Consider the following 14,115-nt stretch of genomic DNA (forward strand, 5'->3'; position numbering starts at 1 on the left):
CCACTTGGATATACATCCACATGACGCCTAGTTGGAATAAGTACAAGGGTTCATTGTTGGACTGTTATCCTATAGTTTAAATGTGCAGATTATTATTTTGATGGTATGATTGTAATTTGTTCAGACAGGGTTACTCGTGATCCTCGTCACTACACTCTCTACATTTGATGCTTGTGTTTACCTTGCTTATTGTCAAGTCATTCTGGATAAGAGTGTCTGCTTAAATGCACCTTGGGTTTATCTTTTTTTTTTTTTTGTTCCTTCTACACAAATATTGTGGTAATTTTCTAATATGTATGCATGATTATGATTCCAGTAAACATCTTAATTTAATTGAGTTAACATGAGATCTAAAAGGTGAAAGTGCTGTGCTAAAGTAGAATCACTTACCCAACTTTGTTGTGAGCTTGTAGATCGTCTATTTTCACAATGTTTGCCTCTTTCTTACAGTATTTCACAATTTGGTATTAAAAGGGTCTTAAAGGACAACATTTTTATATTTAGATTGTAATTATAGAAGAAAATATGAGTGTTAAAATGTTTTCATTTACTACTTTCTATCGTTTTAGCAATTTAGTTTCACTGGGTGGGGGCATGCGTAAAAGTGGCTCATCTTTTCTTTTCTCTAATTTCAATCTAAAACAAAAGTTGTCCTTTGAGTAAATTGTAACTTAACATACCCTGCATACACTTATACTGTATGTTGGTTTGTTTACTGTTGAGTGAGGAAACAATGTTGCACATTAAGCTAATCATCTGGGGACCCCCCCCCAAAATAATTTAAGGACCCCCAGTTTGGGAACCACTGACCTAAGTGACCTTGGGGTTTAAATGGTTGAAAGTACTGTGACCTTCACTCAGCTTGACTCAGATATCCAGCCTACATGCCCATCCTGCAGAGAGCCATAGAGCTGTGGTACCACGACCCAGCATGCACCACGCCTGTCCTCAAGCTCATGGCTGAGCTCGTTCACAACAGGTGCAGTAACCTAGCACAATCTGTCTCAATGTTAACGTACTTGACCTCAAGTAAATTATTTCTATACATCACTTATTTTCTAAAGCTTCAAATGTTATAGTGGTCAGGTTCCAATTTCTGTTTCATCACTTACATTTTCACTCCTTTATCCTGCAATCCTGTGATTGGATACAATTAGTATCAAATATCTCTTACACCCCCTTTAACAACCTTTATGACAGAGGTCCCCCAGGGGGCTATACTTGGTCCCTTCCATTTTTTCCCCCTCTACAAACGTCTTAGCCGGAAATATCCGCTTGTGAGCTTAAGTTACTATGAAAAGTTCCACTAGCTGTCCGTCTGTCACATCATACTTTTGCCCTACTCTTATCTCCGCCACCGTTGGCCCTATCGATGCTAAACTTTGCACACACCTTGGATGGCAAATCACAACCTCCGCCCCTGATTTCTCACATGGCCCTCTTCTAGAGCCACCATCAGGCTGATTTTTGCAAAACAAATTTTTGGATCTGTCCCATTTCCCATATTCCCTCCTGATTGGCTACGATTGCCTTCCAAGTTTTGTGTATGCGACGTGACGGTCACTTATCTCCCGATTATTAGGGAGTCTTACTGGTATAGTAGATCTGCTGGTCATTTTGGGTGAATGTTTGTCTATTATGACATGCCCAGAATAGGGATACTAGTGTTCATATGTTCCTTCATTAAACAGCAAGTCAGACATATTTGGTCTTTGTTTTTCTAGATCCCAAAGGCTCCAGTTTGACGTCTCCTCGCCCAACGGCATCCTGCTGTTCAGAGAAACCAGCAAGATGATCACTACCTACGGTATGTTGCACCTTTACCCCCAGTTCTCTCGTAAAATAATTCCATTGGTAACATATTTATATGTTACCTGCTGTAAACCCTTGTTTGGGCATGTTGTTATTAGACCCCCGTAACCAGACATTTGGATGTCTTTGTATACTGATAGTCTGGTGAAATCTAACTTCTATGTCGGGGCTACAACACGAAGATGACAAAAAAGAAAGAAACATTACAGAAACATCACAAAGACTTTACAGTAGTCCTTGCTATTGGGACGGCATCAGGAGTGGTTTTCAAAGCAGTAGGGGTAGGTTTGTTTGTTTGTACTGGTTTTGATCTGTGCTAACAAACAGTTGTAGGCGGGGATCAAAAATCCAAAATGACAAAAGAAATAGCCTAGCTACCATTTTCACAACCTTTGCTTGACACTGTTATATGACAAAGTAAAAAATGGGGCATTGATTTATGAAAAGAAGAGAAAAGAAAAAAAACATCTGTAGATGGAAGTGTTCTTCAGCAACAAAATGTCATCATAGTTTTGCCGTCGTGTTCCTTCATGGCAAAGCTCTGCAAAATCCCTGCCTTTATAAAAGTCCATTCACACAGATCACTATAACTACCTTTCAAAAGTAGCCACTTTTGGGAGGCCCAGACACGCAGGACCGCCGTCGGAAAACACGGTAAAAACACTAAAAACGCTGTCTGTAAACCGTTGGATTAATTGAAAATAGCTGGCACGGATTATGTTAAAAAAGACAGCGGTGAAAATAGCAATGGCCGCCGTTCGGCTTCGTTCATTTCCATTCAGAAGCCCTTGGCTCGGCTCCGCACTCAGCCGTTCACAATCAGAACGTTTGTCCTACGTGCACTCCACAGGGCAACACCTTACCCTTTGCCTGGCGTTGCCAGCCTATATCACACACTTTGTTTTGGGAAGAGAGGTCTGATATTTCAGGAAGAGTTTTAATTTCTGGGGTTTGTCCCAAACCACTTGCCCCAAGCCTACAGAAACCACGTGCCCCAAGCATACAACCCTGATTGGCCAACCCTTGAAGCTGTTTGAGGAAATAGAATCTCAATGGATCGGTGACTGACTGTACTACAACACCACTACCGCCAGGGGGTGTTGTTTTGTTCGGTCTGGTTTATTAACCAGGAAACCTTACCCTAGCTAGGCCCGCACTTTAAAGGGTACGCACTCTGAATTGGGAAGGGGCTAATGTCACACTTTCTTCTGTCCTTGTCCTCCTCTCCTCTCCTCTCAGGGAACCGTATCCTGACCTTAGGGGAGGTACCAAAGGACCAGGTGTACGGGGTGAAGCTGAAGGGAGTGAGCGTGTGCTTCGCCATGCTGAAGGCCGTGCTGAGCGGCAACTACGTCAACTTCGGCGTGTTCCGTCTGTACGGCGACGACGCTCTGGACAACGCCTTGCAGACCTTCATCAAACTGCTGCTCTCCATTCCCCACAGTGACTTACTGGTATATAATACACAGTTACTAAGCCTTCCCCACAGTGACTTACTGGTATATAATACACACTGTTACTAAGCCTTCCCCACAGTGACTTATTGGTATATAATACACAGTTACTAAGCCTTCCCCACAGTGACTTACTGGTATATAATACACACCGTTACTAAGCCTTCCCCACAGTGACTTACTGGTATATAATACACAGTTACTAAGCCTTCCCCACAGTGACTTATTGGTATATAATACACAGTTACTAAGCCTTCCCCACAGTGACTTACTGGTATATAATACACAGTTACTAAGCCTTCCCCACAGTGACTTATTGGTATATAATACACAGTTACTAAGCCTTCCCCACAGTGACTTACTGGTATATAATACACAGTTACTAAGCCTTCCCCACAGTGACTTATTGGTATATAATACACTGTTACTAAGCCTTCCCCACAGTGACTTACTGGTATATAATACACACTGTTACTAAGCCTTCCCCACAGTGACTTACTGGTATATAATACACACTGTTACTAAGCCTTCCTCACAGTGATTTACTGGTATATAATACACACTGTTACTAAGCCTTCCCCACAGTGATTTACTGGTATATAATACACACTGTTACTAAGCCTTCCCCACAGTGACTTACTGGTATATAATACACACTGTTACTAAGCCTTCCCCACAGTGACTTACTGGTATATAATACACACTGTTACTAAGCCTTCCCCACAGTGACTTATTGGTATATAATACACTGTTACTAAGCCTTCCCCACAGTGACTTACTGGTATATAATACACTGTTACTAAGCCTTCCCCACAGTGATTTACTGGTATATAATACACTGTTACTAAGCCTTCCCCACAGTGACTTATTGGTATATAATACACACTGTTACTAAGCCTTCCCCACAGTGACTTATTGGTATATAATACACTGTTACTAAGCCTTCCCCACAGTGACTTATTGGTATATAATACACTGTTACTAAGCCTTCCCCACAGTGACTTATTGGTATATAATACACTGTTACTAAGCCTTCCCCACAGTGACTTATTGGTATATAATACACTGTTACTAAGCCTTCCCCACAGTGATTTACTGGTATATAATACACACTGTTACTAAGCCTTCACCACAGTGACTTATTGGTATATAATACACTGTTACTAAGCCTTCCCCACAGTGACTTATTGGTATATAATACACTGTTACTAAGCCTTCCCCACAGTGACTTATTGGTATATAATACACTGTTACTAAGCCTTCCCCACAGTGACTTATTGGTATATAATACACTGTTACTAAGCCTTCCCCACAGTGACTTATTGGTATATAATACACTGTTACTAAGCCTTCCCAACATTGACTTATTGGTATATAATACACTGTTACTAAGCCTTCCCCACAGTGACTTACTGGTATATAATACACTGTTACTAAGCCTTCCCCACAGTGACTTATTGGTATATAATACACTGTTACTAAGCCTTCCCCACAGTGACTTATTGGTATATAATACACTGTTACTAAGCCTTCCCCACAGTGACTTATTGGTATATAATACACTGTTACTAAGCCTTCCCCACAGTGACTTATTGGTATATAATACACTGTTACTAAGCCTTCCCCACAGTGACTTATTGGTATATAATACACTGTTACTAAGCCTTCCCAACATTGACTTACTGGTATATAATACACACTGTTACTAAGCCTTCCCCACAGTGACTTATTGGTATATAATACACTGTTACTAAGCCTTCCCCACAGTGACTTATTGGTATATAATACACTGTTACTAAGCCTTCCCAACATTGACTTATTGGTATATAATACACACCGTTACTAAGCCTTCCCCACAGTGACTTATTGGTATATAATACACTGTTACTAAGCCTTCCCCACAGTGACTTACTGGTATATAATACACTGTTACTAAGCCTTCCCCACAGTGACTTATTGGTATATAATACACACTGTTACTAAGCCTTCCCAACATTGACTTATTGGTATATAATACACACCGTTACTAAGCCTTCCCCACAGTGACTTATTGGTATATAATACACTGTTACTAAGCCTTCCCCACAGTGACTTACTGGTATATAATACACACTGTTACTAAGCCTTCCCCACAGTGACTTATTGGTATATAATACACTGTTACTAAGCCTTCCCCACAGTGACTTACTGGTATATAATACACTGTTACTAAGCCTTCCCCACAGTGACTTACTGGTATATAATACACAGTTACTAAGCCTTCCCCACAGTGACTTACTGGTATATAATACACTGTTACTAAGCCTTCCCCACAGTGACTTACTGGTATATAATACACTGTTACTAAGCCTTCCCCACAGTGACTTACTGGTATATAATACACAGTTACTAAGCCTTCCCCACAGTGACTTACTGGTATATAATACACTGTTACTAAGCCTTCCCCACAGTGACTTATTGGTATATAATACACTGTTACTAAGCCTTCCCCACAGTGACTTACTGGTATATAATACACTGTTACTAAGCCTTCCCCACAGTGACTTACTGGTATATAATACACAGTTACTAAGCCTTCCCCACAGTGACTTACTGGTATATAATACACAGTTACTAAGCCTTCCCCACAGTGACTTACTGGTATATAATACACAGTTACTAAGCCTTCCCCACAGTGACTTACTGGTATATAATACACACTGTTACTAAGCCTTCCTCACAGTGACTTATTGGTATATAATACACTGTTACTAAGCCTTCCCCACAGTGACTTACTGGTATATAATACACAGTTACTAAGCCTTCCCCACAGTGACTTACTGGTATATAATACACAGTTACTAAGCCTTCCCCACAGTGACTTACTGGTATATAATACACACTGTTACTAAGCCTTCCTCACAGTGACTTATTGGTATATAATACACTGTTACTAAGCCTTCCCCACAGTGACTTATTGGTATATAATACACTGTTACTAAGCCTTCCCCACAGTGACTTACTGGTATATAATACACAGTTACTAAGCCTTCCCCACAGTGACTTACTGGTATATAATACACACTGTTACTAAGCCTTCCCCACAGTGACTTATTGGTATATAATACACACTGTTACTAAGCCTTCCTCACAGTGACTTACTGGTATATAATACACTGTTACTAAGCCTTCCCCACAGTGACTTATTGGTATATAATACACTGTTACTAAGCCTTCCCCACAGTGACTTACTGGTATATAATACACAGTTACTAAGCCTTCCCCACAGTGACTTACTGGTATATAATACACACTGTTACTAAGCCTTCCCAACATTGACTTATTGGTATATAATACACACTGTTACTCAGCCTTCCCCACAGTGACTTACTGGTATATAATACACACTGTTACTAAGCCTTCCCCACAGTGACTTACTGGTATATAATACACACTGTTACTAAGCCTTCCTCACAGTGACTTACTGGTATATAATACACACTGTTACTAAGCCTTCCTCACAGTGACTTATTGGTATATAATACACACTGTTACTAAGCCTTCCCCACAGTGACTTATTGGTATATAATACACAGTTACTAAGCCTTCCCCACAGTGACTTACTGGTATATAATACACACTGTTACTAAGCCTTCCCAACATTGACTTATTGGTATATAATACACACTGTTACTAAGCCTTCCCCACAGTGACTTATTGGTATATAATACACTGTTACTAAGCCTTCCCCACAGTGACTTACTGGTATATAATACACAGTTACTAAGCCTTCCCCACAGTGACTTACTGGTATATAATACACACTGTTACTAAGCCTTCCCCACAGTGACTTATTGGTATATAATACACACTGTTACTAAGCCTTCCTCACAGTGACTTACTGGTATATAATACACTGTTACTAAGCCTTCCCCACAGTGACTTATTGGTATATAATACACTGTTACTAAGCCTTCCCCACAGTGACTTACTGGTATATAATACACAGTTACTAAGCCTTCCCCACAGTGACTTACTGGTATATAATACACACTGTTACTAAGCCTTCCCAACATTGACTTATTGGTATATAATACACACTGTTACTCAGCCTTCCCCACAGTGACTTACTGGTATATAATACACACTGTTACTAAGCCTTCCCAACATTGACTTATTGGTATATAATACACACTGTTACTAAGCCTTCCCCACAGTGACTTACTGGTATATAATACACACTGTTACTAAGCCTTCCCAACATTGACTTATTGGTATATAATACACACTGTTACTAAGCCTTCCCCACAGTGACTTATTGGTATATAATACACACTGTTACTAAGCCTTCCTCACAGTGACTTACTGGTATATAATACACACTGTTACTAAGCCTTCCTCACAGTGACTTATTGGTATATAATACACACTGTTACTAAGCCTTCCCCACAGTGACTTACTGGTATATAATACACACTGTTACTAAGCCTTCCCCACAGTGACTTATTGGTATATAATACACACTGTTACTAAGCCTTCCTCACAGTGACTTACTGGTATATAATACACTGTTACTAAGCCTTCCCCACAGTGACTTATTGGTATATAATACACTGTTACTAAGCCTTCCCCACAGTGACTTACTGGTATATAATACACAGTTACTAAGCCTTCCCCACAGTGACTTACTGGTATATAATACACACTGTTACTAAGCCTTCCCAACATTGACTTATTGGTATATAATACACACTGTTACTCAGCCTTCCCCACAGTGACTTACTGGTATATAATACACACTGTTACTAAGCCTTCCCAACATTGACTTATTGGTATATAATACACACTGTTACTAAGCCTTCCCCACAGTGACTTATTGGTATATAATACACACTGTTACTAAGCCTTCCTCACAGTGACTTACTGGTATATAATACACACTGTTACTAAGCCTTCCTCACAGTGACTTATTGGTATATAATACACACTGTTACTAAGCCTTCCCCACAGTGACTTATTGGTATATAATACACACTGTTACTAAGCCTTCCTCACAGTGACTTACTGGTATATAATACACACTGTTACTAAGCCTTCCCCACAGTGACTTACTGGTATATAATACACACTGTTACTAAGCCTTCCCAACATTGACTTATTGGTATATAATACACACTGTTACTAAGCCTTCCCCACAGTGACTTATTGGTATATAATACACTGTTACTAAGCCTTCCCCACAGTGACTTACTGGTATATAATACACAGTTACTAAGCCTTCCCCACAGTGACTTACTGGTATATAATACACACTGTTACTAAGCCTTCCCCACAGTGACTTATTGGTATATAATACACACTGTTACTAAGCCTTCCTCACAGTGACTTACTGGTATATAATACACTGTTACTAAGCCTTCCCCACAGTGACTTATTGGTATATAATACACTGTTACTAAGCCTTCCCCACAGTGACTTACTGGTATATAATACACAGTTACTAAGCCTTCCCCACAGTGACTTACTGGTATATAATACACACTGTTACTAAGCCTTCCCAACATTGACTTATTGGTATATAATACACACTGTTACTCAGCCTTCCCCACAGTGACTTACTGGTATATAATACACACTGTTACTAAGCCTTCCCAACATTGACTTATTGGTATATAATACACACTGTTACTAAGCCTTCCCCACAGTGACTTATTGGTATATAATACACACTGTTACTAAGCCTTCCTCACAGTGACTTACTGGTATATAATACACACTGTTACTAAGCCTTCCTCACAGTGACTTATTGGTATATAATACACACTGTTACTAAGCCTTCCCCACAGTGACTTATTGGTATATAATACACAGTTACTAAGCCTTCCCCACAGTGACTTACTGGTATATAATACACACTGTTACTAAGCCTTCCCAACATTGACTTATTGGTATATAATACACTGTTACTAAGCCTTCCCCACAGTGACTTACTGGTATATAATACACTGTTACTAAGCCTTCCCCACAGTGACTTACTGGTATATAATACACAGTTACTAAGCCTTCCCCACAGTGACTTACTGGTATATAATACACAGTTACTAAGCCTTCCCCACAGTGACTTACTGGTATATAATACACAGTTACTAAGCCTTCCCCACAGTGACTTACTGGTATATAATACACACTGTTACTAAGCCTTCCTCACAGTGACTTATTGGTATATAATACACTGTTACTAAGCCTTCCCCACAGTGACTTACTGGTATATAATACACAGTTACTAAGCCTTCCCCACAGTGACTTACTGGTATATAATACACAGTTACTAAGCCTTCCCCACAGTGACTTACTGGTATATAATACACACTGTTACTAAGCCTTCCTCACAGTGACTTATTGGTATATAATACACTGTTACTAAGCCTTCCCCACAGTGACTTATTGGTATATAATACACTGTTACTAAGCCTTCCCCACAGTGACTTACTGGTATATAATACACAGTTACTAAGCCTTCCCCACAGTGACTTACTGGTATATAATACACACTGTTACTAAGCCTTCCCCACAGTGACTTATTGGTATATAATACACACTGTTACTAAGCCTTCCTCACAGTGACTTACTGGTATATAATACACTGTTACTAAGCCTTCCCCACAGTGACTTATTGGTATATAATACACTGTTACTAAGCCTTCCCCACAGTGACTTACTGGTATATAATACACAGTTACTAAGCCTTCCCCACAGTGACTTACTGGTATATAATACACACTGTTACTAAGCCTTCCCAACATTGACTTATTGGTATATAATACACACTGTTACTCAGCCTTCCCCACAGTGACTTACTGGTATATAATACACACTGTTACTAAGCCTTCCCCACAGTGATTTACTGGTATATAATACACACTGTTACTAAGCCTTCCCAACATTGACTTATTGGTATATAATACACACTGTTACTAAGCCTTCCCCACAGTGACTTATTGGTATATAATACACTGTTACTAAGCCTTCCCCACAGTGACTTACTGGTATATAATACACAGTTACTAAGCCTTCCCCACAGTGACTTACTGGTATATAATACACACTGTTACTAAGCCTTCCCCACAGTGACTTATTGGTATATAATACACACTGTTACTAAGCCTTCCTCACAGTGACTTACTGGTATATAATACACTGTTACTAAGCCTTCCCCACAGTGACTTATTGGTATATAATACACTGTTACTAAGCCTTCCCCACAGTGACTTACTGGTATATAATACACAGTTACTAAGCCTTCCCCACAGTGACTTACTGGTATATAATACACACTGTTACTAAGCCTTCCCCACAGTGACTTATTGGTATATAATACACACTGTTACTAAGCCTTCCTCACAGTGACTTACTGGTATATAATACACTGTTACTAAGCCTTCCCCACAGTGACTTATTGGTATATAATACACTGTTACTAAGCCTTCCCCACAGTGACTTACTGGTATATAATACACAGTTACTAAGCCTTCCCCACAGTGACTTACTGGTATATAATACACTGTTACTAAGCCTTCCCAACATTGACTTATTGGTATATAATACACACTGTTACTCAGCCTTCCCCACAGTGACTTACTGGTATATAATACACACTGTTACTAAGCCTTCCCAACATTGACTTATTGGTATATAATACACACTGTTACTCAGCCTTCCCCACAGTGACTTACTGGTATATAATACACACTGTTACTAAGCCTTCCCAACATTGACTTATTGGTATATAATACACACTGTTACTAAGCCTTCCTCACAGTGACTTACTGGTATATAATACACACTGTTACTAAGCCTTCCTCACAGTGACTTATTGGTATATAATACACTGTTACTAAGCCTTCCCCACAGTGACTTATTGGTATATAATACACACTGTTACTAAGCCTTCCCCACAGTGACTTATTGGTATATAATACACAGTTACTAAGCCTTCCCCACAGTGACTTACTGGTATATAATACACACTGTTACTAAGCCTTCCCAACATTGACTTATTGGTATATAATACACTGTTACTAAGCCTTCCCCACAGTGACTTACTGGTATATAATACACACTGTTACTAAGCCTTCCCCACAGTGACTTATTGGTATATAATACACACTGTTACTAAGCCTTCCCCACAGTGACTTATTGGTATATAATACACTGTTACTAAGCCTTCCCCACAGTGACTTATTGGTATATAATACACTGTTACTAAGCCTTCCCCACAGTGATTTACTGGTATATAATACACTGTTACTAAGCCTTCCCAACATTGACTTATTGGTATATAATACACTGTTACTAAGCCTTCCCCACAGTGATTTACTGGTATATAATACACTGTTACTAAGCCTTCCCAACATTGACTTATTGGTATATAATACACACTGTTACTAAGCCTTCCCCACAGTGACTTACTGGTATATAATACACACTGTTACTAAGCCTTCCCCACAGTGACTTATTGGTATATAATACACACTGTTACTAAGCCTTCCTCACAGTGACTTACTGGTATATAATACACACTGTTACTAAGCCTTCCTCACAGTGACTTATTGGTATATAATACACTGTTACTAAGCCTTCCCCACAGTGACTTATTGGTATATAATACACAGTTACTAAGCCTTCCCCACAGTGACTTACTGGTATATAATACACACTGTTACTAAGCCTTCCCAACATTGACTTACTGGTATATAATACACACTGTTACTAAGCCTTCCCCACAGTGACTTACTGGTATATAATACACACTGTTACTAAGCCTTCCCCACAGTGACTTATTGGTATATAATACACACTGTTACTAAGCCTTCCCCACAGTGACTTATTGGTATATAATACACTGTTACTAAGCCTTCCCCACAGTGACTTATTGGTATATAATACACTGTTACTAAGCCTTCCCCACAGTGATTTACTGGTATATAATACACTGTTACTAAGCCTTCCCAACATTGACTTATTGGTATATAATACACTGTTACTAAGCCTTCCCCACAGTGATTTACTGGTATATAATACACTGTTACTAAGCCTTCCCAACATTGACTTATTGGTATATAATACACACTGTTACTAAGCCTTCCCCACAGTGACTTATTGGTATATAATACACTGTTACTAAGCCTTCCCCACAGTGACTTATTGGTATATAATACACTGTTACTAAGCCTTCCCCACAGTGACTTATTGGTATATAATACACTGTTACTAAGCCTTCCCAACATTGACTTATTGGTATATAATACACACTGTTACTCAGCCTTCCCCACAGTGACTTACTGGTATATAATACACACTGTTACTAAGCCTTCCCCACAGTGACTTATTGGTATATAATACACACTGTTACTCAGCCTTCCCCACAGTGATTTACTGGTATATAATACACACTGTTACTCAGCCTTCCCCACAGTGACTTACTGGTATATAATACACACTGTTACTAAGCCTTCCCCACAGTGACTTATTGGTATATAATACACTGTTACTAAGCCTTCCCCACAGTGATTTACTGGTATATAATACACTGTTACTAAGCCTTCCCAACATTGACTTATTGGTATATAATACACTGTTACTAAGCCTTCCCCACAGTGATTTACTGGTATATAATACACTGTTACTAAGCCTTCCCAACATTGACTTATTGGTATATAATACACACTGTTACTAAGCCTTCCCCACAGTGACTTATTGGTATATAATACACTGTTACTAAGCCTTCCCCACAGTGACTTATTGGTATATAATACACTGTTACTAAGCCTTCCCCACAGTGACTTATTGGTATATAATACACTGTTACTAAGCCTTCCCCACAGTGATTTACTGGTATATAATACACTGTTACTAAGCCTTCCCAACATTGACTTATTGGTATATAATACACACTGTTACTAAGCCTTCCCCACAGTGACTTATTGGTATATAATACACTGTTACTAAGCCTTCCCCACAGTGACTTATTGGTATATAATACACTGTTACTAAGCCTTCCCCACAGTGACTTATTGGTATATAATACACTGTTACTAAGCCTTCCCAACATTGACTTATTGGTATATAATACACACTGTTACTCAGCCTTCCCCACAGTGACTTACTGGTATATAATACACACTGTTACTAAGCCTTCCCCACAGTGACTTATTGGTATATAATACACACTGTTACTCAGCCTTCCCCACAGTGATTTACTGGTATATAATACACACTGTTACTCAGCCTTCCCCACAGTGACTTACTGGTATATAATACACACTGTTACTAAGCCTTCCCCACAGTGACTTATTGGTATATAATACACTGTTACTAAGCCTTCCCCACAGTGATTTACTGGTATATAATACACTGTTACTAAGCCTTCCCAACATTGACTTATTGGTATATAATACACTGTTACTAAGCCTTCCCCACAGTGATTTACTGGTATATAATACACTGTTACTAAGCCTTCCCAACATTGACTTATTGGTATATAATACACACTGTTACTAAGCCTTCCCCACAGTGACTTATTGGTATATAATACACTGTTACTAAGCCTTCCCCACAGTGACTTATTGGTATATAATACACTGTTACTAAGCCTTCCCCACAGTGATTTACTGGTATATAATACACACTGTTACTCAGCCTTCCCCACAGTGACTTACTGGTATATAATACACACTGTTACTAAGCCTTCCCAACATTGACTTATTGGTATATAATACACACTGTTACTAAGCCTTCCCCACAGTGACTTATTGGTATATAATACACACTGTTACTAAGCCTTCCTCACAGTGACTTACTGGTATATAAT

General features: G+C 39.2%; 1 protein-coding gene across 1 annotated transcript in view; it reads left to right on the forward strand.

Annotated features, from left to right (window-relative positions):
- xpo7 (exportin 7) overlaps positions 1-14,115 on the forward strand; it is a 64,545-nt gene that overhangs the window by 44,682 nt on the left and 5,748 nt on the right. Inside the window, exons 21-23 of the mRNA XM_080743126.1 lie at positions 872-979; positions 1,725-1,807; positions 3,052-3,266. Coding sequence (XP_080599252.1) covers positions 872-979; positions 1,725-1,807; positions 3,052-3,266 — 406 coding nt within the window. The remainder of the gene's footprint in view (positions 1-871; positions 980-1,724; positions 1,808-3,051; positions 3,267-14,115) is intronic.

This window comes from Nannobrachium achirus (assembly GCF_963921795.1).
Source record: "Nannobrachium achirus genome assembly, chromosome: 15".
Classification (NCBI taxonomy): Eukaryota; Metazoa; Chordata; class Actinopteri; order Myctophiformes; family Myctophidae; genus Nannobrachium; species Nannobrachium achirus.